General features: G+C 40.9%; 1 protein-coding gene and 1 long non-coding RNA gene across 7 annotated transcripts in view; both read right to left on the reverse strand.

Annotated features, from left to right (window-relative positions):
- LOC119894408 (A-kinase anchor protein 13-like) overlaps positions 1 to 27,148 on the reverse strand; it is a 184,601-nt gene that overhangs the window by 62,403 nt on the left and 95,050 nt on the right. For 5 of the 6 annotated variants that reach the window (XR_005442918.1, XM_038707143.1, XM_038707142.1 and 2 more), the window contains exons 12-16: positions 17,548 to 17,620; positions 7,986 to 8,089; positions 5,180 to 5,366; positions 2,923 to 3,085; positions 232 to 291 (exon numbers count right to left, since the gene is read on the reverse strand). Coding sequence is in view for 5 of the 6 variants with exons in the window: in XM_038707143.1 (XP_038563071.1) it covers positions 232 to 291; positions 2,923 to 3,085; positions 5,180 to 5,366; positions 7,986 to 8,089; positions 17,548 to 17,620 (587 nt within the window). In the remaining variant the exon portion in view is untranslated. The remainder of the gene's footprint in view (positions 1 to 231; positions 292 to 2,922; positions 3,086 to 5,179; positions 5,367 to 7,985; positions 8,090 to 17,547; positions 17,621 to 27,148) is intronic. The other variant, XM_038707144.1, reaches the window with a different exon arrangement.
- LOC119894410 lies at positions 9,283 to 10,067 on the reverse strand. The gene is made up of 2 exons (XR_005442919.1): positions 9,717 to 10,067; positions 9,283 to 9,403 (listed from the first exon to the last, which is right to left on the reverse strand). It is a non-coding gene; the product is annotated as an uncharacterized LOC119894410 (long non-coding RNA).

Consider the following 27,148-nt stretch of genomic DNA (forward strand, 5'->3'; position numbering starts at 1 on the left):
GGGACCTCAAACGTTTTGTGCTCGGGCCCTAATAATAATCCCTTTAGTTCCAATAGGGACCTCGTATGTATCATGCTTGGGTCCTAATTACTGACTGTCTCAAGTGGAAAGGCCTGGGCAGCGACTCTTCTATGACCAGCAATTTGGCTTAAAAACACTATACAGAAGTAAAAAGAAAAAGAAGAACTATAGTGATGTATGGGTAAAGCAGCAGATGAATGAAAGGTGTACCTTCTCCTGTGGAGGAGGGGCTTGGCTCTCTTCGCCTCTCCTGACAGGCTCATCAATGAGCTGAAAGAAGCAACATATGGACTGTTAGTGGAAAGTAAAGGAGGGATAGACTGAAAGAGCTGAAAAAAAGAATTGAAGTGAGGTGAAGTTTGTCTTTTAAAGTACAATGTCACTGTTCTTTTTAGATTGTCAGTATTGAACTTAAAGAGGTGGTATTCTGCTCATTTTCAGGTTCAAAATCTTATTTAGGGGTTGCTCCAGAACAGGTTTACATGGTTTAATTTTCAAAAAACACCATATTTTTGTCATACTGCACATTGCTGCAGCTCCTCTTTTCACCCTGTGTTGAAGGCTTTGTTTTAGCTATGAAGTGATACATCTTGTCTCTACATTACCTTTGTTGGGAGTTGCACATGCGCAGTTCCTAGTTAAGGACTACTAGCTAATCAGAAGAAGAGAAGGGCGGGTCAGTGAGAAGCTGGTAAAAAGCTTTGGTTCAGCTGTATATCCCCTCACCAGCTTAGCAACATGGACTGGAGCAAGAGTTTGAGAGTGGTGAGTTATTAATCTGTAACAAAAGTATATTTAATTTCAATTCAGAGCAGAGTTTTCTGTGGGAGATGGGAACTCCCTTTGGGGTGGACTTTGGGCTTTTTCACTTTGCAAACTTATTACATGCACAAAAAAGAGATATAACTCAATAAAGGAGAGGGAAAGAGGCAAAAAGCATAAAATGACCTCTTTAACCAACTTAAAAAGTCTGGTGCTTTTGCTGGTTGAAGCCATTAAAATGTTCATGTTGAAGCCATTAAAAGCCCTTCTGCTACCTTAAGACATCCATTTGTTATTAGATGTGAATGAACAAGTGCTCATGTGTGCTTCATTACAATAACCAGAACCTACTAGTCTAGAATAGGCTACAGTCCTGAAGAGGGTAGACAGGTCACTATGTGTAGAATTCCTATATTATTATAGCATGTTTCTAACGATTCTGTCCACAGAAGACTGGGTGTAGTCTATAGGTGGTCTATAGGCTGTTATGAACAGTCTATGTGGTCAAACACAAAGGAAGCTGTCTACTGACACACTTTCTCGCCGCAAAACGCGGAGAACACAGGCTGTTGCATCCCAGTCAACTGCAGGAAAGAAACAAGGTAAGCTGCTTTGAATATAGATGGTTAGGGGTAAGGGTAGGATTAGGGTTGGGCCCACAAAATCCTGGAGGGACTGTTTAGTTATTCAACTATAATTCTAAAGTAAAAAAAAAATCACATCTACCTTTGCAGTTTTCACGTATTCCCACAATCTCATCGCAAAATGAGGCATTTTAGGCCGCAACAATCACAAAAAAGCCCTGGGATTAGCTGGCAGCTGATGCTATTCTGGAAGATGACCACTCTTTGTAGGCAGCTTTAGGCTAGAGCTGAATACTATGCCTTTATGTTAGCTAAGCTAGTAAGACTAGCTGTAGTCACACATTAGCCCTGTGCTGCTAGCACGGCAAGTGTAGCCTTGGACAAAGTCTGACCATCAATCCTGGCTCAATGCCAATGGACACAAAATATAATAAGTGGTCTATGTGAGAGGAACAGCAGTGATGTGTCACGCTTTAGTAATACCGTTACCACGGCAGCCACATGTCAATGAGAATTAGTACAGTACATGCTGTTTGGATGTGTCATACACCAGTAGAACAGCAACATACCAGTTCCCAGTGGTATACATATTTGTTCTGTGCTGAGAGGATTCCTGCATCTTGGCTGAAAACAGTGACCCTGTGGTTCAAAGTAACACTGGCCAGTGTCATGAAACGTGCTGTTGATGGCTTACAAACAGCTACACAGCCTTCTATTTCAACAAGCTACTCCAGCTAACCTTACTGAATTAACAATTTCCTGACTGGAGAAAGGTTTGCCTCAGAAACGGTAATGTTCTGCTTTAAAGAAAGCCTGTGAGATGTGTGTCTGAAGTCACTGTGTGCTAAGCTGATTCTACTGACAGCAGCTCATCTTTTATGGTCACTTAGGCACTAGATGACTGTCTAAACAACAGCATCACTCATTCATTTGCTGTGTGCACAACAGCACTACTGAGAGCTCAAGCTGTCTAAGGTGACATTTTATTAATGTGTATTGGTATCTTACATACATACATGCATTCTGTAATCTGTTACAGCTGCAGGGACCACTGGTGCATGTGGTGATCGTGTCTCCTCTTTGTTTGTCAGGTATTGTTTTCACAGTTTTTACTGCTTATTTCTTTCCCACTGCAACCTGCCTAATCTGACCTTTCTATTTAGATGCACAGACATCAGTAAATTCAGAAGAATGTGAAATCTACTAGAGTTATATAACCTCATTCAAATGCATATGCAGAAGTGAAGGGGGGTGACACACCCTGCATATAGCTCAAATGGCTATTGGCAAACAGATGGCTGCTGCTCTGCTCTGATAAGTAACACATGGCCTTAGTTCAGACTGTTTAATACACAGATAAGCAGGCTGTAGTGGAGATCACATCACACTGACTCTCAAAAATATGCTCCTGTGTTCTGTTTGGTGCCTCTTTGCTTTGACATATATCAGGGTCCTTTGATGGCTCTTTAAAGACTAACCAGTCCTATGAGATACCATGACAAGGTACTTTACAATCCTAACTCAGGAAGCCATTCATGATGCTGACAGCCAGTACCTGCGCTGTGCGATGTCATTATCTGCAGCGGCGTTGTTCCTGCCTGGTTCCCAGCTGTGACGACGGAACGGAGACAAGGAACTCATGGAGGCTGGCAACATGGGAGAGGAGACAGGACTTTGTAGAAGCTGGTCTTTTTTCTCTTCTTCTCCTCCCCCTCCTCCTGGGACACAAATACAAAAGCATTACCCACTGTGACCCTTACAAAACAGCATTACCTTCTTCATTTTTATATGTAACAGAGGTCCTAAACCCACATCCCCATCCCTGTTTAGATCAACTGAATGGGGATGAATGTATTGTCATAAGATGTGTGTACTTTTTTATAGATACAGGTTTACATAAAACTTTTACTTGAGATTAGCAGCTTCTGAGAAGCTATAAATGAATCATTTGGTATTCTTTACTTGATGCTGTCTTGGTATCATCATGGGAAAATATGAGACTTTATTCATCCCGAGAAAGTTTTGTGTCCAAGATGCTGAGTATACAGTAACTAAATTAAATGAAAGTATATGTAAATGAAGAATAAAGGACAAAGTTCAAATGATGGCTCATGAATGAATGAATGACACATGAATGAATCATAAATTACAAACCCCATTTCCAGAAAACTTGGGATATTTTCCAAAATGCAATAAAAACAAAAATCTTTATTTAACTAACAAAAATACAAAGAAAAGATTAAAATAAAAGTAAAATAAGAGTTAAAATAAGATTAAAAAGTGCACAGAAAATTCAAGTCACACCTGTTTGAAAGACTCCACAATAAGCAGGCTAATTGGTAACAGCTGAGGTGTCATGATTGGATATAAAAGTAGCATCCACCAAAGGCTCAGTATTTGCAAGTATGGGTTGTGTGCAAAAATTGGCAGTCAGTTCAAAGGGAACATTTCTCAATGGAAGATTGCAGAAAATTTAGGTCTTCCAAAATCAACAGTACATTACATTGTGAAAAGATTCAGGGAATTTTGAGATATCTTAATGCATAAAGGGCAGGGTCCTTCACAGATATGGCGGTGAGTTGCATGTGTGTGAAGGTACCATTGATGCAGAGACCTAATGGGGTTTTAAAGAGACATGTTGCCATTAGGGCTGCATCTAATGATTATTTTCGTAGTTGACTAATCTGTTTTAATAATTTTTTCGATTAGTCGACAAGTCACGATTATTTTTATCACACCCTAACCCTAACCAAACCATTTAACTAATTAAATATCTTTTGAGTGAATTACTGATCTCCAACATACAGCCTAAGCGTAGGCTACTCCTACAATTCACAGCTCCAATAATCTTTTAACAAAGATTTTTCCTTTGATCTATATAAAATAAAACCATATTAAAGGCAAATACTATAACCACAACTGTACTCTAACAGTCTCCTATTGAAAATGTATGGCGCATTACGAAAAGGAGAATCAGAAAACGGCGACCACAAACTGTTGAGCAGCTGAAGTTTTGGATCAAGCAAGAATGGACAAAAAATCCAACTCCAAAATTGGAACAATTAGTATCTTCACTTCCCAAACTATTACAGAGTGTTATTAAAAGGAAAGGTGATTTAACACAATAGGAAACATACCTCTGTCCCAATAAAAGGCATGAGTGTGTTGCAGGCATGAAAATTCTTTGTATAAATTTACACAATACAATTACACTACCAAGTACAACTATTGAAAACCTTTTCTTTTTACTTTTGTCAGTGAAATAGAGGTTCATGTAAATTAACAAATCCCCCAAAAAGAAGTGTAAAATGTGGAGAAAATGCAAAAGAGCAGATGATTATGCTGAGAGGTGAAAACACAGAATTTTATATAGGTAGTCTAGAATAGAGTAAAGAGTAGTCTAGTATTTGTATATGTTTTGATGTTGAGTTTGAATATAAACCACTTCCTTGATTCCTGGAATCACTTCACACACTTATAGGGCGGCTGTGGCTCAGGTGGTGGAGCGGGTAGGCCGTTAATCGGAAGGCCGGCGGTTCAATCCCTGGCTCGTGCGTGTCCCCCTGGCGGCTATTCCGCCAGTGTATGACTGAGTGTGGATGTTAGTTTCCGTTTGAGTACTTAAGCTCAGTGTGTGACTGGTGTACACACATTGGCATTGACTGGCAGATGTAGTGTAAAAGCGCTTTGAGTGGTCAAAAAGACTAGAAAGGCGCTATACAAGTACAGAGCATTTACATTTACTTCACTTCAATATGTAAATAAGAACAGCTTCTGTGACAAAACATAAAAGAACAAACGGAGTGCTTTACCTCTGTCCTCTGTTTTTAACTTCCAGGACAATCTGGAGCTCTGAGAGACCACAGCATCAGATGTGCCCGCTGACAAAGCTCCCTCACTAGGACAGAGGGTTCCCTGTATCAATGCATCATCTGTAGAGGAACAGGAGACATGGACCCCTCTGTCCCTGTGTCCAACACAGGGGGGAGGATCTTTGGGCTAGAGAGGAAAAGCAATGAAGGCTTGATTGTAGTTAAAAGAGGCATTTCATTTAATTACTCAGGAGTGCAGGATAATAAAAACATTTAGTGGAAATCCAGAACAAGTGAATAACAGTTCACACTGATCACACTCACACTTTTCTACAGAGCAACTGAAAACAGTTTCCATGACCTTTCAGGTGCTATTAAACCCTCTTCTCAAACCTTTCAGAAACTTCACAGCACTGTGCAGAGGTCAACTGAGTAATCGACTGCCGTCAGGCCCTTGTGACAGCTTTCGGTATGTGCACACAACTCCAACAGTGTATCATACTCATATGATACACTGTTGGAAAGCTAAAATCTTTGTGATTCAACCAATGCAAACCATTTTGAACACAACAGCGGGTACAAAAAGTGCCTCTGTCAGACCAGCCAGCACCTGGACATCCTAGAGAGCTGAAATTCTTCAGCACATCCAATGACATGTCTCACTGCAACCTATGGACAACTAAGAAGTCATCACTCTATATTTTTCAGAATATGCTAAATCAATTTACATCGATATCTCCATAAGTCGTTGTTCAAATTCTACTAAAATTCTAGATGGCAGATATCAAGTGTTTCAAAGGGTTTTCAAATTGGTAAAAAGTGAGTCAGCAGTGATATTCAATATCTTGCTGTAACTTGTACATTTTATTTTTGCTATTTTTGTTTAAACTCATAAAAATCTCCAGCAAATGTCCGGCACCTGTGATGTCATTACCTAACTTTTGAGTGGCTCTCACCAGTAGCTCAGTCAGTAAGTCCATTACTCCTGGGCTTAAATCCCCAGGTGGCCCCAGTCCCAATTGCCAAGAATGGGGTTGTTCACCTGTGTGGTGTGTTTTCAATTACTTATTGAGGCCTCACTTATTGAGTGAGTCAACGTTTCCCTACTGTACTTGGATCCTGTGAAAATTTCTTATTAGTTTTCTCTCTTTGTGCGGAAAAAAACTTGAAAACTTGGAAACAGGTGGGTTGCAAATTTCACCCACTACTCAGGCACATACACCAATCAGCCATAATGTGGGGCGGCTGTGGCTCAGGAGGTAGAGCGGGTTGGTCGTTAATCGGAAGGTCGGCGGTTCAATCCCTGGCTCCCCCTGGTTGCATGTCGTTCCTTCGTTGGTATCTTTACCACCATTGACGGTCGTTCAGTCTTTGCCACTGGTGGCTCTAACGACCATGACGACTGTCGTTACAGCAACCAGGAACACTGACGAACCAGCGGTATCGATGACCCGGGATAACGACCCCACTGAGGTTAAATAGCTGAGTTTCCCTGCCAGTAAGTCAGAACTGAAGAAGTCCTTTGGATGAGGGACGAAATGTCTTCCAGTATCTTCAACCAAGTCCAGTTGCCCTTGATTTTAACCTTCGTTGGACAACTAAGAGGACAAAATGTCCATTTGCTGCCCAATATATCCCCCCTACTGACAGGTGCCATGGTAATGAGATAATCATTGTTATTCACTTCACCGGACAGTGGTCATAATGTTATGGCACTCATTGACTTCAAGGTGATAATTTAATAATTAGGGCTGGACCCAAATATTTGAATATTCAATCGTTGGGTACACAGGTTTTTTTTCGCGCGCCTGACCTCCACTCACAGCAGTGAACGTATTGCTCCAGTTCACATCAAAGGGGGAAAAAATGAAGCCCTCAGCGGTAAGGGGACATTTTAAATTGAGTGATGACAACTGCAGTGTGGCAGTTATGGTGTTTATTAATTTTACAATTGCTTAATTTCACTACAATTCAAAACAGTCAAAAAACCTTCAGTATTGAATACTGAAATTATTCAGTAAACTGAAGGCTACCACAAATAACATAAGGAACACATTTAAATAATTATATTAGGCTGATTACAGAAGAAGAGCATTTAGTCGCTATAATAAAAGTTAAAAGTGAATTATGCATAATAACGTTTAGTTTCGTTACCGGAATTAGGGCTCATCCCGTCTGCTCTCCCTGGACCCCCATCCGGCTAAACTATTCCCATATTCTTCTATGAACCTGCTCTGATCAGACTCTCTCACTCTGGACTCTCAGCTACGGTTCCCCCTGCTCTGCTCAGCAGCCTCCAACCCGGTTCTGCATGCATCTATTTTCACTCTACCTCGCTTTCCCCCGTCTCAATATCCAATCCCTTTAACCCAGCAATAAATATTGCTCTTTAACGTAACTGCTCCCTTTCTTAGTCCTGCACTTGGGTCTGCTAGCCTAGCCATAACAAAGTAAAAAACGTTTTGGTAATAATCACTTAATTAGCCTATGCTGTGAGAATAAATAAACGGAGCGCTCTCTCTCTTTTTCTCTCTCTCACACACATGCACACACAGATAGACTTATGCACCAATGCCCGCCGTTATATCTCCCCCATCTGATTCTCCCTCACTCCTCTCAGTGGCAGAACTAGGGCATTTATCCTCAAATGTTGCCCGATCATTGTCACTGGCTGGTAGATTTTTATTTACTGATCTTTCCATGACCTCTTGTTTGTTTGTTTTTCTTTCTTATTTGTTTTTTGCTTACCGTGCTTAAAATATGAAAAATGATCAGCTTTAACACATGGACATGTATGGGGTTTTACCTTTTTAAAGTGACTGTCATCCAGTTCAGCACTGGCTTTCAGACTGCCTTTGTCTCTGTGCAACAGACACACTGACACACAATCCTCTCTGTCTGGATGGATGTCTGGAAAGATATAAAGGAGGGGCCAAAAGTGGGGAGAGAAGAGAAAAACACCTGGGTCAGTGATCAAGGTAAATCTATGATTGTTTTCCGCATGCTGACTAAGTTAAAGATATAACATCTTGTTTTTCAGTAGTGGCATATTGCAGCAAACCAGGGAGACAGGAAGTTGACATCATATCACCCAAACCACAGAGAAACAGTGAGACAGGCAGAAGGTCTACTGACAGGGTTTCTGCAGGTTTCACCTAGACACATTTAAGACCTTTTAAGACCTTTTTAAGACCATTATGAATGAAATTGAAGACCTATATCACAAGATCAAATAGAAAACTACAAAGGAAATGCAGTAACAAAATTACTTGCAGAAATGTATGTATGTAAATGTATTCAAATATAACATAACTGAACACATTAGTTGTCTTGTTGAAAAAAAAACATACAAACATGTTAGCGTAAGTTTGTGGATGCGTGAGTGAGTGAGAGAGTGTGCACACTATGTTAATGTGCTTCAGGTTTTTTTGTAAGCAAACAAATTTTGGTGGGGTTTTGGTATATGGAGGACAGATCCTGACGTAAAGGGAAATAAATACAGAAATAAATAAATGCTTAATAAATAAATAAACATCTGATTAAATGCACAAAAAATAAAGTAAATAAATAAATTTAAGCAGTAATAAATTATACAATGAGAAATAAATGTTTAAATCTCTTTTCTTGATATGCCACACCTGTGAGGTGGATGGATTATCTCGGCAGAGGAGAAGTGCTCACTAACACAGATTTTGACAGATTTGTGAACAATAGAGAAACAGGCCTTTTATGGACATAGAGAAAGTCTTAGATCTTTGAGTTCAGCTCATGATGAATGGGGGCCAAAACAAAAGTGTTGGGTTTATAATTTGGTTCAGCGTAATTTAGGCAAGCTGGAGCAGAAAACAAATTACCTTTCTCAAGTTATACAGTAATTATTTATTTTCATTCTTTACACATATTACACAAGATGAATAAGCTATGCAGACAGTTCTTCTGAATGTTCTCCACTTGTTATCCTTTAGTTACACAGTAATATTAGGAGTGTGTGCTGTGTTAAAAGTACCCACTGTTATCCCATGCTCTCTAATCACACAGTAACGATGGGATACGTGCTGTTCTCCCATTCTTCCTCTGTATCTCCGCATAAACAACAACGCATGTAAGAAGGGCATATAAAAGGAATTTATTCTATTGTTTTTGGGTTATCTTCTTTGTTGCTCTTCTTCTTCTTGTCTCCTGACAAATATGGTTATGTCCTCCACATGCTGCCTCCTCTGTCTTCTGTGGAAGACATAAAAGAACAATAAATAGCCTACATTAAATAATTTTGGCTTGTAAAGTGCAATAAAGTTAACTTTAAATTGACTCCATTACCACACATGAAGCATGGCTTAATAGCAATCACATTTAACAGAAGTATAAAATTCAACTTAATAATAACAGTCAAGATTAGTTTGTTAGTCACCATTACTAGTTTAAGAGCTTTAGCCTAAATGGCATTTAACACTACACAAATTAGCCTAGCGGCTAGCGGACTTTTCCTCTCCTCATAGCTTAACAAATGTACATATTATTCATAGTATTTCTTACTCACCACTGGTGCAGTCACTGCATCTCCTGACACAACATTTGAATTTTCACCCTGAATGGAAAGTTTGTTGAAACAGCAGCTGATAGTAGAAGAGCAACAAGCTCCTCTGTGTGGAGCATTTACCGTAAAGGTTTGAATATGAGTGCACTCCAGATTCAGCTGCTGCTAGCTGACCGTGTGGTTCTCAAAAGCAACGGCTCACTTTCCTGCAGTTCTGTGTACATGTATGTCACTGAATGAAAACTCTGTTGGTCAAAGCGTCCACAATAAGAAGGAAGACATGGCTGGTAGTATTGTCTTCAAATACAGTTGTTAAACACCTCAGTTCACTGTAGGAAGCCATCTGACTGTGTGAGGAGCAAGGCTCGTCTGAAGTTCACCCCTTGAGACACAGCCCCTCCTCATTTGCATAATGAGGCAGAAATGTTTGGGAAATAAATAGGGTAGAAATGCAAAGGAAGAATAAAACAGACAAAAATATTAAAACACACACAAATAAATTCATTTAAAAAAGAAGTAATTAATAAATTTGGCGCAATATAAATAAAATTGAATTGAAATTAAATTAAATTAAATTGTATTTATATAGCGCCAGTTATCTCACAGCACTTTTCATAAAAGAGCAAGTCTAGACCATACTCTGTGAAGTTATTTACAGAAGCCCAACCATTAGTAAAGTTGAAGATTATAACGGACAATAAATAAATACGGTAATTATACAAAGGTGACTAAATAAAGAAGCTAATTAAAAGATACTTTTATGTCTCATTGTATAATTTAATTACTGCCTACATTCATTAATCTACTTTGGGTTTTTTTGCACTTAATCGGATGTTTATTTATTGAGCATTTATTTATTTATGTATTCATTTCTGAAATTGTCAGGATCAGTCCTCGATATCAGTGGTCCTCTAATAAACAAATATGCAATTCCACATAATTTTGGAACATTATTGTGAATAATAAATTGGTAATCTAGAGCAGATTTTGAATAAACTACACCCCAAAAGCTAAACTTGCTAAAGAAGTCTACTGAGGGGGAATTACCATTTGATCTGGGAAAAGTAATTTAATTAGTTTTGCTTGAATTTTACATTCTTAGCACAGCACCAAGCAGTTTTGAGCTTCACTATTTTATAATGGCAGTGAAAACACTCTTAATACGACCTCAGAATCGAGGTTATTATCGTTAACGAAGACGAACAAAATAACGAAAACTAGATGTAAAAAAAAATGTCGTGAACTGATATACAAATAAAAACGAGGCTTTACACAAAACGATAACAAACTGTATTGTAGGTTTGCAAAACTAATTAAAAAACTAAAATGAAAGCGTAAATGTCCTCAGTTATTGTTTATTTATTTATTTATTTATTTTATGGGACCTAAATAAGCCAACATTTAGAGTGGATATAAAGCCGGTGGAACTGATGTTGCAGGGCAGTTGGTCTGGCCGTACCCATGGGCAGAACCAGCAGTTCAGCAGTGCACGCAGTGATTAGCAGATAGCCACCTGTTGGTGAGCCGCGGGTGTGTTATGATTTTGTCCTCTGTATGAAGAGCTGGCATGCTGCGTGTCGCCTGGCTGTCCTGCCACGATTGCTGTATCCATCAAGAAAGTTTCAGGGAAGCATCTGGCCACAATGTAGCAGGTGTTGACCACTGTTACGAGGAGAGCCCTATGTAACGTCAGGCTAGTCGGGGAGACCCAGGTAGGGATCGGCTGCGTAGTTGGTGGGATTTGAACATGTTTTCTATTATTTTTTACACATACATGCATACAAAAAAAGAGTGCAACAACCGCATAGAGCTGTGTTTTGTTTAGTTTGGGCTGCAGGTAACTTTGTGAGTCACTGTCTTGGTGGTTTTCTTTTCCTTGTTTTTCTGTTCCATTCTGATGGTCTGGCTTAGTACTCATCCTGTGTGTGGGACAAACTTGCCCACTGACTGTGAGCTCCCCTTGCGCTGGGTTAACATCTGCTGTTCATTACATTTACTGCATGTCAGCTAGTGTGTGTTTTATGGGCTCATTCATATCTCAGCCAACCTGTCTCTTTTTGCCATACATTGTTTAATACCTATTTTTTGATAAATAAAAGTTTAGATTTTAATGTAACTGCTTTCCAGTCATACTTGCCTTCAGGGTGCTAGGGACCTGTTGTTTGTGGCTCCAATGGGGGCCTCCACTATCTTCAAATTTCTTAGCTCTCCATCAATTGTATTTCACCTCCATTTATTGTGTTTCACCTATATAACCAAGAATAATAGAGCTACAGATGTAATGAATTTCTTTGGACCACTGGGTAATAGGATTAGGGTAGTTTGCTCTAAGGGTTTTCTGTATATACGTTCGAAATTATACTATAGATTGCATGTGCTTATTTGTATTATTTATTTAGCTTGGCATCCTGCAGTGACAGACTAAAACTAACACTGAAACTAAAACTAAGCATTTGCAAAACATAAAAACTAAACTAGCAAACCCACAATCCAAAACTATAATAACCTTGTTCAGAATTATTACAGATAGGCAAGATACTGAACCCCAAATTTCCCCTGGCGGCTGTTCCGGTGTATGAATGAGTGTGAATGTTAGTTTCTGTTTGAGCACTTAGGCTCAGTGTATGAGTGTGTATGACTGGTGAATGCAGATGTAGTGTAAAAGCGCGAGTGTTCGAAAAGACTAGAAAGGCGCTATACAAGTATGGAGCATTTACATTTACCAAATCCACCTACCTCAAGTACATAACAACTGCACATAATACTTATTTATTCCTATGCACTATGCTCCATCGCAATGTTTACATGTATGCATGTATGAGTATGTGCACCTGTATATCTCATCCACCTCAGACATGTACATAATAATAAAATAAATTTACTCCTGCACTCTGCTCATTAAACTATTGTCTCAATCTGTCTATATTGTTTTTGTCTCTGTTTATAGTGTGTATATATGTGTTCTCTATAGTGTAGCCTGTGTCTGAACACAGCAGCTCCCCGTTGAAGAACCGGGTTATCACACATCAAGCAGACTGCTTGACTCAAGGCCTTAAACACCCCAAAAAAGGAGGAGGTTTCGAAGGTCTGCTACATAAAAAATTATTTCTACTGGTGGTGGTTGGGAAGTTTCTACCATAAAACCCACCATCTCTGGTGAAGTTAAGATAACTGACTCTACTCATGACAATTTAACCTTGTCCACAGACGTCACCCTGAACCAGGCTGTCAGGACCTCTAAAATGGACATAAACTAAAGACACTAACACACACATCTCACACACACACATGCACAACAAACACTGTCCCTCCTTTCTTCGCGCTGATGTGCGAACATCGCTAGATGCCAGAGAGAAGAGGACAGCCACAAAAATTCAAACCCTGTGAACAAAGAATGTTTTCTCCTTATAAACTTACCTTATTACTTTGTTTTAATTAAATCATCTTTGTTAAGTTACTTAGTGGCCCTCACCTCCTCAATTTGAGTAGTTTTATTACCATGTCGTTCTTGTTTAAGAACTATGTGGCCACAGACTACAGATAAAATGCTACAGCACTTTGTGATTTTTGATGGACACCCAATCATTCCCTTTACAGGCAAAATCTATGTACCAAAAGCAAGGTTGTCACTTTGTGTTGAAAAGTGGTGGGGAAATTTAAGGGTTCAGATTAGGGGTGTGACCACGACACATGATAATGCAAAATACTGGAGTCACGAGAGCAAGACAACAAGATACTCCAAAACTATTTAGAAGAAATATTCATTGATGAAATAGGGTATTTGAATGGGGGGGTCTGGGGCTCCTCCCCCAGAAGAGTTTGAGCATCAAACTATTAATTTCCTGCATTCTAGATACATTTTCTGCACAAACTTATGGTGGAAATGTCTTCATTTATATGAAGGGACTCAAAATTCATGTATAAAAATATCATCAACTATAATGCATTAATCAGTAGCATGTTTTTTTTAGCTTAAGTTACTTTTGTTTTGGACAAGGCAGATCTGTTTCTTCTATATTTACATTGCATTTCATGTTTTCCTATTGTGCAAGTAAACCTTTCTCATAGAACTTTTATTTGTTATTTAACATCTCCTTGTGCTCATTTATGCCTGTGTTCAGTGGTTAACTAATGCCATGTTTCAAATACCTCCTATATTTTCTTAAAGAGGTGGTATTATGCTTTTTGGATTTTTCCCTCTCCTTTATTTATCTTTTTTGTGCATGTAATAGGTTTGCAAAGTGAAAAAGCCCAAAGTCCACCCCAAAGGGAGTTCCCATCTCCCACAGAAAGCTCTGCTCTGAACTGCTTGAAAACAGCTCATTTGTAGTACTTCCCTAAATGCGCCTCATATAATGCTCGCCATGCAGATACTTCGACACGCCCTCACGCCTGGGGGGAAAACATTGAGCTGCAGCACACACCTCTCCCTTCCAAACACTAGCTCTCTCCAGGCAGTCAGTGGACATAAAGTTGTTACTGTGATGTAGAGACAGAGCTCAGTTAAAACTTTATGGATGAAAGATACTTTTATTACAGATTAATAACTCACCCTAAATAAGATTATGAACCTGAAAATGAGCATAATACCACCTCTTTAACTAAGAACGTGTAACAATCAATATTATCCTGGAAATATTTAGTTAAACTTTTCTGTTCATCTGCTATGATCACTATAAAATGTTGTTTTAACTGTAACAATTCTACTCGTTACAATGATTAACACAGTAGCTTTTCCTTTCCTGTTATGTAAATGTAAATGCTCCGTGTTTGTATAGTGCTTTTTACACTACATCTGCATTCACCATTCAAACACTGAGCCTAAGTGCTTAAACAGAAACTAACATTCACACACATTCATACACTGGCCAGGGGCAATTCGGGGTTCAGTATCTTGCCCAAGGACACTTCGACATGCAGCCTGGGGATTGAACGATTGAACGGCCAACCCGCTCTTCCTCCTGAGCCACAGCCACCCCACATTATCCAATGCTTAAAACTAAGAACTCTATACCTGTTTATCACATTTAAGAAAGTGTTGATATTGTGGAAAGGTATTTGATTAAAACACATTCAAACAGACTTTTTTCAGATTAAAGTTAAAACTTTGAGGCACATGAGGTGACTCCCACCATGAAACGTCACCCAAAACTGAGGATAATCGCAGTGTTCTGTGATTGGGCCTGGGCAAGAGGGCTCTACAGCGTCTTATCATTATTTTTATTCTTATACATTGGTCGCATTTTTGGGGTGCATAACATGCATGAAAAGTTGTATAATTTGGCATAGACGTCAGAAGTGGTGAAAATAGCGATCTGATATGGGTCCCGTACATAGGTGCGTGAAAATGGCTCAATAGCACTCCCTAACAATATTCAAAACAAAAGCCCCCTCCTTTCTCTTTGGCCTACATTCACCAAATTTGGTAGGTATATGTATCATGCCCAGACTTAAAAATAAGCCTCTTGGACCAATAACCTAAACAAAACAGGAAGTCAGCCACGTTGAATTGAATAAGTAAGCGTCATGCCAAGTTGCTGAGGGGCCGTGAACGCAAAGGAACCAAGCAGCTAGAGTGGGCCGTTGCAGAACCATACTGGCTGAGAAAACCAACAAAGCAGTAAGGCAAATTACCTCTACATTCTCCGGTCAAGTTGAGTCTCTTTAGCCCTGAAACTCCTAGCCCAACTGAACTTAGTTATCATTATATAACTTCCATTCATCCCTTATTCCTTTAGAATCATATTTCTCTCCACAACAGCAAACTGAATTCACATTAAACCCAGTAACGTTACTTCTGCAGAGTCCTGTTTTTTTCAGCCAAGAATTGCTACGGTTGCACTTTCACACAGCTGAAGAATAAATCCCGTTTTATATCTGTGCTACAATCCGAAAGAGACTTGCGCCAATAACAAGAAAACTGCACGTTAGTCTTTGTAGTCATAATACAGCTGTCATGACCCCCCGGTCTTGACCCTCGCCTCCTTTTTGATATGTGTGAATGTAGCTTTGTTGCGTTTTTTTGCCCTTTTGTTATGTCTGCTGTATGCTTGGTGTGTTTTTCTTTGGTGTCTGTCTCCGTGTTCTGCTTTCCCTCTCATGCTCTGGATCCGCTGGTGGGTGTGGTCGCTGGTACTCCTGCCTGCTATCCGGGGGTCATCAAACCAATCAAGCGCACCTGTTCCACATCCTGCAATCAACTCACCCATAAAAGCCAGACCAACCTTCCAGTCCCCACTTGATCACTCAATACGAGCACACGTCAGCCAACTTGAACTTGCACTCAGTATCTTGTATGACTATTTGAGATATCTGTTGCTAAGTCGTTTTTTCCTATCTGCCCAGAGCCCAGACTCAGTTCTACTTACCTGCACCACTAGACCCAGAGCACAGGAACTAGGACAACCCAAACTCCCTGGCGAGTCGGAACCATCAACCACCCTCTTGTTTGCACCTTTTTTGAATAAATTCACTGTTGTTTGAACATCTACTCTGGTCTGTGTTTGAGTTCTGGTCCCCGGTCCTTACAACAGTGAATTATATTTGGACTAGCAAAGGAAACATTACAACACCACGAGGGGAAAAACATTCCACAGCACTGTGGGAGCATTTCATTGAGCATTAGAGGGAGCGTAACATGGAAGTTGGAAAATGAAGACCTGTTTAAAACTTAGATTTTGAAATTTTAGACTTTTTCTTAGACTTTTTAATACCGTTGAAACCCTGTATTGAACATACTGCCATCTGTTACTAGTTACTGTTACACAAGTTCTTACACAATAACTAGTTATTACACAATAATTCTAACATTAATTAAAACCAAACAAATGTCCAAAATTTTGTGGTAATTCAGACTGTACTCCCCAAAAATATGGCCATATTGGTCATTTGTGCAAGCAGCTTATTACAACCAATATTCACTTTTATTGTTAGGTGGCATCCTCTAGCAGCTCTAGTAATTATGACGGCAGCAAAGGAAGAAATCAGGTGACGTTGTAAAAAGAGGGACAAAGTCTGTGTGATGAGTGTGCTGGGACAGTTGGACAGACGGCTGTTTGTGTCCCATGTGGAACCAATAGTCAACATTGCCTTTAACGTACGTTAATATCATACAACTTACTTTCGTAACCATGACAATGAAGGTCCAGTTCACCTGTCCCTCTCCTAGGGTCAAGTATGTTGTTTTGGGAGTCATTGGTCCAACCTCTTCTGCCGTTTTGTTATGAGGACGCAGTGTTTATGACAAAAGGGTCAATGTGTCCGTCTAGGTCTGACCATGAGCTAAAATTACATTGTACTCTTTATGTAGACTAGGTGTATAGATAGAATGTGCCTGAATTATATTTAGTAAACTTTTAGTAATTGCAAACATCAGCTATTAATTGCAGCCAATAATAAATAGTTTATTTTTAGCAATTCTATCACTTATTAATCTCAGCAAATGTTTGACTTTCTGTCCATGTTCTTTGCTGTCCTTGCATTAGAAGAAAAATAAATTATAGTTACAACATCAGTCCCACCATTCTAACAGTCTGTCTGGCTGCTTTACAGAGACATCAATGATATCAGCATGTTGTTGATGAACCCGCAACTCTGGTGTGTCTGAGTGTAATGAATAGAAGTGTACCAGAAGATTCTGCCACGTCCTGATCACGTGGACGGAACTGTAATACCTGTGTTGTTGCTGCACATGTTGAGTCAGTAAAGATACACAGAAGTCAAACTCCTGGAGTCAGTTCATTCTTATGACTTTGTGTCAAGTTAGATAAGAAATCTACGGACCTTACACAGAGTAGGTGGATTAAGAGTCAGCTGTGACAGCTGTGGGTCTTACCTGTACATACTATTACAGTGTTGGCCTCAGGGCAGGGCTGGACAGGGTAGAGAACATCCCTCTCCCTTTGGATCTAAGAGACAGAGGGAAGAATCATGAATGTGTTGAACTGCTCTATCAAAATGAAAGTTGAGAGTTGAAAGGCTGTGGCTCAGGAGGTAGAGCGGGTTGGCCGTTAATCGGAAGGTCGGCATCTCAATCCCTGGCTCCCCTTGATTGCATGTCGAAGTGTCCTTGGGCGGCTATTCCGCCAGTGTATGAGTGAGTGTGAATGTTAGTTTCTGTTTGAGCACTTAGGCTCAGTGTATGAATGTGTGTGACTGGTGAATGCAGATAAAAGTACTTTGAGTGGTCGAAAAGACTAGAAAGGCGCTATACAAATACGGAGCATTTACATAGGAAGTTGGTCATTTAATGGAAATTTTTTAACCATTTCCTCCTAGATAATTAATCGACTTCAAATTTTTTGTAGTGCAGTTTAAACCCATTGCCAATTAAAAGTTGAACAAACGGTGAGTTTTCGTCAAACGTCGTGCCAGGAAGTTGTTGTAACTTCAGTCTACGTGCTCACATCTGCACCTGACTTTACATGTTTGATAAGAGTCCCGCCCTGAAAACATCTACAAGCCAATATTCACTCACTAGTCACAGCGCCACCTACTGGCAACAGGAAGTGACTACGTTTATGTTGTGATGAACCACTTCTTGCAGGTTGGCTAGATCTACTTTAAAACTATCTCAGAAAACACAAATTGATAATGTCATTCTGTAAAGCGTGTGAGTTTTCCTTTAATGGCGTATCTGTGGAGTAGTGGCGAAGTCCCATGCTTCGCCGTGAAACAGGAAGTCGTTGTAACTTTACAACACTGTACATGCTCAAATCTGTACCAAACTTTACGTGTGTGATAACTGTCCCGTCCCGAACACATCTACACGCCAATATTCATTTATAGTGGTAGCGCCACCTACGCTGGGAGACACAGCATGTGATTTAAATAAAATTTTCACGAGGTGTTCCACACTTGATGTACTGAGAAATAACATATAGTTACCAGATGCTCTCTAGCGCCACATAGCTGACACACATGTGTGACTTTCTACAGAGCAATAGTTTATTTGAGGATTTTCAGTCAGGATTTAGAGTTCATCATAGCACAGATGGTGAAAATTGACCTCCTCATTGCATCAGACAAAGGACTTGGCTCTGTACTGGTTTTATTAGATCTTAGTGCTGCATTTGATACCATTGACCATCAGATCCTATTGCAGAGACTGGAACATTTCATTGGCATTAAAGGAACCGCTCTAAGCTGGTTTAAGTTCTACTTATCAGATCGATTTCAGTTTGTACATTTTAACGATGAGTCCTCCATGCACGCCAAAGTTACTCATGGAGTTCCTCAAGGATCTGTCCTCGGACCAATCCTCTTCACTTTATATATGCTTCCTTTAGGCAATATTATCAGGAAATATTCCATAAGCTTTCATTGTTATGCAGATCATACTCAGTTATATCTATCGATCAAGCCAGATGAAACTCATCAGTTAGCTTAACTTCAAATGTGCCTTCAGGATGTTAAAACCTGGATGACCTGTAATTTTCTAATGGATAAAACTGAAGTTATTGCTCTGGGGCCTAAGCACCTCCCTGACGCATTATCTAAAGATATAGTTTCCCTTGATGGCTTCGCCCTGGCCTCCAGCACCACTGTGAGGAATCTTGGAGTTATCTTTGATCAGGACATGTCGTTTAAGTCTCACATTAAGCAAATTTCAAGGACCGCCTTTTTTCATCTACGTAATATTGCAAAAATCAGGAACATCCTGTCTAAAAATGATGCAAAAATACTAGTCCATGCATTTGTTACTTAGCTTACTACCCCACCAGAGCACTGCGCTCCCAGAATGCAGGGTTACTTGTGGCTCCTAGAGTCTCCAAAAGTAGACTAGGAGCCAGAGCGTTCAGCTATCAAGCTCCTCTCCTGTGGAACCAGGTTCCAGTTTGGGTTCAGGAGGCAGACACCATCTCCACATTTAAGAGTAGGCTTAAGACTTTCCTCTTTGATAAAGCTTATAGTTAGGGCTGGCTCAGGTTCAATTCAATTCAATTCAATTTTATTTATATAGCGCCAAATCATAACAACAGTTATCTCACAGCGCTTTTCATAAAAGAGCAGGTCTAGACCGTACTCTGTGATGTTATTTACAGAAGCCCAACAGTTCCCACCAAGAGCAGCACTAGGCGACAGAGGCAAGGAAAAACTTCCTTTTAAGAGGCAGAAACCTCAAGCAGAACCATGGCTCAGGGTGGGCGGCCATCTGCCTCGACCGGGTGGGGTGTGTGTGTGTGTGTGTGTGTGTGTGTGAGTGAGTGAGTGAGTGAGTGAGTGAGTGAGTGAGTGAGTGAGTGAGTGAGAGAGGGGAGGGAGGCAGCCTACACAATATACACACAGAGGTACAGACAGTGAAGGTAATGTTGCTATAGACTAAATGAAAAATGGTACAGATATTTATAATAGTGTTATAGTAACCATCGTAATGTTAATGATTATAATAACAATAATAACAATAAGACTAGCAACAATAGTCGTTGCAGTAGAGGGTGTCGAGCAGGAACACGGGGGCAGCAGGTGACCCGCAGCCACAGATCCAGACTCCACAGCTCCAGAGCCAGAAAACCTGCAGGAAGTGATAGGAGGAGAGAGACGAGAAAGCACAAGACTACCAGAAAGGGGAGAAGTTGTGTTAGTAACATGCAATAATGGGATAAGGTTGCATACAGAGGGAGAGAAAGTAGAGGAGAGAGGAGCTCAGTGCATCATGGGAAATCCCCCGGCAGTCTAGGCCTATAGCAGCATAACTAAGGGATGGTTCAGGACTACCTGAGCCAGCCCTAACTATAAGCTTTATCAAAGAGGAAAGTCTTAAGCCTACTCTTAAATGTGGAGATGGTGTCTGCCTCCTGAACCCAAACTGGAACCTGGTTCCACAGGAGAGGAGCTTGATAGCTGAACGCTCTGGCTCCTAGTCTACTTTTGGAGACTCTAGGAACCACAAGTAACCCTGCATTCTGGGAGCGCAGTGCTCTGAAGTGAGTCCTGAACCATCCCTTAGTTATGCTGCTATAGGCCTAGACTGCCGGGGGATTTCCTATGATGCACTGAGCTCCTCTCTCCTCTACTTTCTCTCCCTCTGTATGCAACCTCATCCCATTAATGCATGTTACTAACACAACTTCTCCCCTTTCCGGTAGTCTTGTGCTTTCTCGTCCTCTCCTCTCCTCCTATCACTTCCTGCAGGTTTTCTGGCTCTGGAGCTGTGGAGTCTGGATCTGTGTTTGCGGGTCACCTGCTGCCCCCGTGTTCCTGCTCGACACCCTCTGCTGCAACAACTATTGTTACTAGTCCTATTGTTATTATTGTTATTATAATCATTAACATTACGATTGTTATCATTAACACTACTATAAATATCTGTACCATTTTTCATTTAGTCTATAGCAACATCACCTTTACTGTCTGTACCTCTGTGTGTATATTGTGTAGGCTGCCTCCCTCCCCTCTCTCTCCTTCCATCCCTCTCTCTTTCTCTCTGTTCCTCTCCTGCTCTCTCTCTCTCCCCTTCACCCCCAACCGGTTGAGGCAGATGACCGCCCACCATGAGCCATGGTTCTTCTCGAGGTTTTTCCTTGACTCTGTCGCCTACTGCTGCTCTTGGTGGGAACTGTTGGGCTTCTGTAAATATCATCACAGAGTATGGTCTAGACCTGCTCTTTTATGAAAAGCGCTGTGAGATAACTGTTGTTGTGATTTGGCGCTATATAAATAAAATTTAATTTAATTTAATTGAACAGTAAGTGACATTTAATTCCTCAGTGCAGTGTTGGAAGTGTGTGACAATTCAGAACCGCAGTGGCATAGCTGCAGAATATATGTTGCGACCGCGTCACGCCACAACGTGCGTCACGATGAGAGGGCCTGCCCAACACTGCTTACAGCTTTAATTTTTACTGTATTTTTCCAAGATATGGTCAAACGTTGTTCCTGGGGCACTTGTAATAATTACAGCCGCTACCCAGAGAGGTTAAAGGAGAAGTACGATTTGTTCACATTCCAAAACCTAAAACAAATCCAGAAAAATGTAAGCTGTGGATTGTTCTTAATGTAATGTTTGTTAGCTAACGCTACATAACTTCACTTAACTTAACTGAATTAAACATTATAAAGCCCTACTGCTTTTGCTTTTTAATGATTGTAATAGTGAATAGAGACCTACCTAGCTGTACAGGAAGTGTTAATCCTTCATATCATTGTATCAATATCATTGTCCTTCGTCTCAAACATCAGGTGATTCGGTGGTTATTTAATTTTTCTAAAAATTAGACAATATTTCTCCAGGGAGTGCAGTTATAGACAGTAGCAGCGACGTGATAAATCCCACAGATCTGACAGTTTGGCGGACTTAGCAAAAGTAACTAAGGGGGGCGTGGCTTAGTGAAGGGTCAATTAAAACACATCCTTAGTCAGGTGAGAGTTCTCCATCACCCAGCACACATTTCTTAGCTGTGCACTTCAGGGCAGCATCGGGGGCCAATTTGATCTAACTACAGATATACTGATATCTAGAGATGTATTTGTGTTCATAATACAGGCATGCACATATGATAGACTACTCACTTCATGTTTATAGTTCAATACAGGTTATCATTTACATATTTGTTACCTAGAAAAACTGATACTGTTTTGAAGGCAAGGGGTGGTCTTGTTCTTGTAGTTTAACAGTAGCCTTGATCTGCATCCTATGCAGACTTGATTGGTTAGTTTGGCGTTAATGTTGGATATTAAAATCTTGACATGCGTCTGAAGCATTTTAAAGTCACCCTGCTGGTCTGCTGTGTAACTCCTGTAGGCCGAGCCATTATGGTGACTTCATATTCACTTGTGTGACTGTAAATCACTGATGCCAATGACTCCTTTGTCCCCTCATCCACTGTCTCAATGGATCTTTTGTCCTGGCTCCATGTTGCCTGCTCTGTCTATTACCAACATCCTGCAGAAAAGAGAGGTCTGAACAAAAGAGCCACTCTTCAAAACGTAGGAGACAACAGACAGCATTTATCTACACCCAAGCTGCACATGTTGGATGTCTGTGCGAAGACTTGGTGAACTCTCATTTAACTCATTATTGGAAATGTTTCTCATCATGCTCTTTCCTAATTATCCTGCAAAAATGCAGTACATAAGAATATACTGTTTATTTTATTTAAAGATCTATATTTCACAGTGTTTAATGTTTGACTTTTGTTGCTGACTACTCAGGAAAAAAATACTTGACACAAGAACTACAAAGACGAACCTGACACATTTCTGAAAAGAATTTGGTTCCAGCTAGTTACTAAAAAAATGTTTTTTTGTGTTTGTTGAATAGAGCAGTCTGAGATTTCCAACAAATGTTATTTGGCAAAAATGGTGGATATATTGCCAAAAAAACTGAATATATTACTAGGTAGTTTATTTATCATTGAACAACAAAAGGTTGTCTAATGAAAAGAAAGTTTGTAGGCCCTTCATGCTACACACACAGAACTTAACAGATAATTAAACGTGTATTAAAATATGGTAAGATATATATATAAGCGGGCGGTGCAGTGGTTAGCACTGTCGCCTCAAAAGCAAGAAGGTCGTTGGTTCAAATCCTGGTTGTTCTGTGTAGAGTTTGTATGTTCTCCCCTTGTCTGCGTGGGCTCTCTTCAGGTGCTCCGGCTTCCTCCCACCGTCCAAAGACATGCAGACTAGGTTGACTGGTGACTCTAAATTGTCCGTGAGTGTGAGTGGTTGTTCATCTATGTGTGGCCCTGCGATGGACTGGCGACCTGTCTAGGGTGTACCCTGCCTTTCGCCTGATGTCAGCTGGGATTGGACGATGGATAGATATATATATAAGCAAAATAAAACAATATATAAATTTATTTTAGAGCCTGACGATATGGGCTTTTGGGGGCCAATGCTGATATTAAAATGAAAAAGAGCCAATTTATGAGCCACTTTGATTTTGAAAATGATTTGGATAGTAGACACCTTTCCTGTATAAACTACACTGAAACAGGCCTATATTAAAAGCCATTCTGTATGTGAGCTATAATACCTTTTCCTAAATGGATAGGTCAATAAAATAGATTACAGTCTCAACAACTTAATAGCACATCAATAAATATGGGCTACTATTCAATTTTATTTCAATCAACTAGAAGGTGCAACTTTTTCAGCGATCTGTAAACAGAAAGAGCGAGAGAGAATAAGCATGTGTATTTTACCTAACACATAATCTGCCATAATAACTACTTTCAATGTAGCATACACATCTAGTTTAATCTTTTACCAGCACTCTTTAAAGAGGTCATATTATGCTTTTTGGCTTTTCCCTTTCCTTTATTGTGTTATACACCTTTTCTTGTACATGTAATAGATGTCTATGAAGATTCTCAGTATTCCAGGTCATAGTTATCCAATGAAGGTTAAAATCAAGGGCAACTGGACTGGATACTGGAAGACGTTTCGTCCCTCATCCAAAGGACTTCTTCAGTTCTGACTGACTGGCAGGGAAACTCAGCTATTTAACCTCAGTGGGGTCGTTGGCCCGGGTCATCGATACCGCTGGTTCGTTAGTGTTCCTTGTTGCTGTGACGACAGTCGTTACAGTCGTTAAGACTACCTGTGGCCAAGACTGAACGACCATCGTTGGTATCTTCACCTGAGGCCAATAGGTTACGTTTGTTGAGTTTCCTGGGAAGTGATGAAAGGACAGCATTGTAAGTGGGGGATAAGTGGTGGCGTAGACCCCCTCCCCTGTTCAATGACTGCTTCTCGTCCCTGGTGTAGATGCTTCCTTGACACCTCTTTCAAACCATCCATCTTCTCTGTCTAAAATGTGCACCTGGTGGTCCTCAAACGAGTGTCCTCTGTCCTTCAGATGTAAGTAGACTGCAGAGTCTTGACCTGAGGAGTTGGCCCTTCTGTGTTGAGCCATGCGTTTGTGTAGTGGTTGTTTAGTCTCCCCAATATACAGGTCTGTGCATTCCTCACTGCATTGGGCCGCATACACTAGATTGCTTTTCTTGTGTTTGGGTGTGCAGTCTTTGGGGTGGACCAGTGTGTCTTAGTGTGTTCTTGGGTTTAAAAAACACAGGGATGTTATGTTTGTTGAAAATCTTCCTGAGTTTCTCTGATACTCCAGACACGTATGGAATCACAATGTTGTTGCGTTTGACCTTCTTTTCCTCCCCTGTAGTTTTGTTCTTCTTGGATCTTGTGGCTGTTTTCACAAAGGTCCATTTAGGGTATCCACAGGCTGTAAGTGCCCCCTTCAGGTGGTTCTGTTCCTTCTCTCTGGCTTGGGCGCTTGTTGGTATGTTTTCCGCTCTGTGGTGCAGTGTTCTCATGACCCCTAGCTTGTGCTCCAGTGGGTGGTGGGAATCGAACAGTAGGTATTGGTCTGTGTGTGTGGGTTTTCTGTAAACACCAATCTGCAGGCTCCTGTCCTCTTCAATGTGTACAGCGCAGTCCAGGAAGGCCAAACTGTTGTTGTGAACATCTTCTCATGTGAACTTGATGTTACTGTCCACAGAGTTGATGTGTTCTGTGAAGGCTTGCACTTCCTGGCTTTTAATTTTGACCCAGGTGTCGTCCACATATCTGTACCAGTGGCTCGGTGCTGTTCCTCTGAAGGAGTTGAGGGCTTTATTCTCCACTTCTTCCATGTAGATGTTTGCCACAATCGGGGATACCGGTGAGCCCATGGCACAGCCATGCTTCTGTCTGTAGAATCCACCGTTGTACTGGAAGTAGGTGGTGTTTAGACAGAGGTCGAGTAACTTGCAGATTTGGTCAGGGCTGAGTCTAGTTCTGTCAGCTGTGTTAAGTACTACCGTGCATCTTCCTTTGTCAGCAGGTAGGATAGTGATGTTTTGATCCTTGCTCAGAGATGTCACAGCCTTCCTTTCTTGGATGGTGAGGTTGGAAGGGGGGGCCTTCGCATTAGAAAGGGCTAAGTCCAGCCCAAAGGGAGTTACCCATCTCCCACAGAAAACACTGCTCTTAACTAGAGTGCTGCATTGGGATTGGGATCCTGCGGGACTAATCACGTGGGAGCGGGCGGTTTTAACTGTGCTGCGGGCGGGAGCCGGCGGTTAAAAAATATACTGCGGGTCCTGCAGTGGCGCTGATAAGATGGAGTCAACAAAGTAAGTTGAAAAGAAGATTAAAAAGAGCACATGCGACTGCTCACGTGAACGTACTTCACGGGCCTGACTCGTACGGCAATCTCGTGAACGGGAGGCGGACCCGCTGATGAGGGAGCTAAACCCCATGGCCACTGACGTCAGTCGCCAGTACGTCTCCTAAGGTGTCGGGAGTGAGGTTTACACACTCCACAGCCTCACTGGTTTCCGTCACACGGGCGTTTAGCATAGCCCAAACATTTGTGTCCCTTTTTTACTCTGCATGTCACAATGTTTGCGGGTGCGGGCGGGAGTGGATACACATGTTGCGGGAAAGACTGCAATTCCAGGACCATAGTTTACTTTGAGACTGCCAGCTAGCTGACGGCTAGCTAGCTTTGTTACTCTTTACAGCCCCCCCGAAGCCAATTACCCTTACCACACCCACCACCGAGTTTGTGCCTAACCTAAGTTATTGATTATATGCATGTACGGGCCACTAGTTGGCGCTGTCGCAAAAGAACTAGGGTCCTAGAACTGCGGTCCCGGGATTGCGGGGGTCCTGAACGGAACTGAACTGGGAACGGGCGGTAATGGTCACAAAATCAGCGGGAGCGGGATCAAGAAAACAGTCCCACGCAGGTCTGTACTCTGAACAAAGTTTATAATCGTCAACGAAGACAAACGAAATAAAGAAAACTAGATGTGAAAAAACATTGTCGTTAACTGAAATAAAAATAAAAACGCGGCTTTACAAAAAAACGATAAACTGTACTGTAGGTTTGCAAAACTAACTATGTTTTGTGTTATGCTTTTGTCTACCGCGTGGAGAGCTGCCCGGGTCAAAAGAGCACGGGGTCAGGGCGGCGTCTGGCCGCAGCGCAGCAGGTGGCAACTGCTGTTATGAGGAGAGCCCCATGTAACGTTGGGAGGGGCTAAAGTAGTCTGGGAGACCCAGGTAGGGATCGGCTGCGTAGTTGGTGGGATTTGAACATGTTTTCTATTATCTTTTATACATACATGCGTACAAAATAATATGAGTGCACCAACCGTATAGAGCTGTGTTTTGTTTAGTTTGGGCTGCAGGTAACTTAGTGAGTCACTGTCTTGGTGGTTTTCTTTTCCTTGTTCTGTTCTGATGGTCTGGCTTAGTACTCATCCTGTGTGTGGGATAAACTTTTTTCACCTATTTAACCAAGAATGATAGAGCTCGAGAATGATGTAATGAATTTCTTGGGACCACTGGGTAGTAGGATTAGGGTAGTTTGCTCTAAGGGTTTTCTGTATGTAGGTTAGACATTATACTGTAGATTGCATGTGCTTCATTTATTTTTAGTATTTATTTAGACAATGTGTCAGTACTTCAAATATATACATATATATATA

The sequence above is a fragment of the Micropterus salmoides genome, unplaced genomic scaffold, assembly GCF_014851395.1.
Source record: "Micropterus salmoides isolate LMB-PRFRI ecotype aquatic unplaced genomic scaffold, ASM1485139v1 Ms_hic_scaffold_8, whole genome shotgun sequence".
In the NCBI taxonomy this organism is placed as follows: Eukaryota; Metazoa; Chordata; class Actinopteri; order Centrarchiformes; family Centrarchidae; genus Micropterus; species Micropterus salmoides.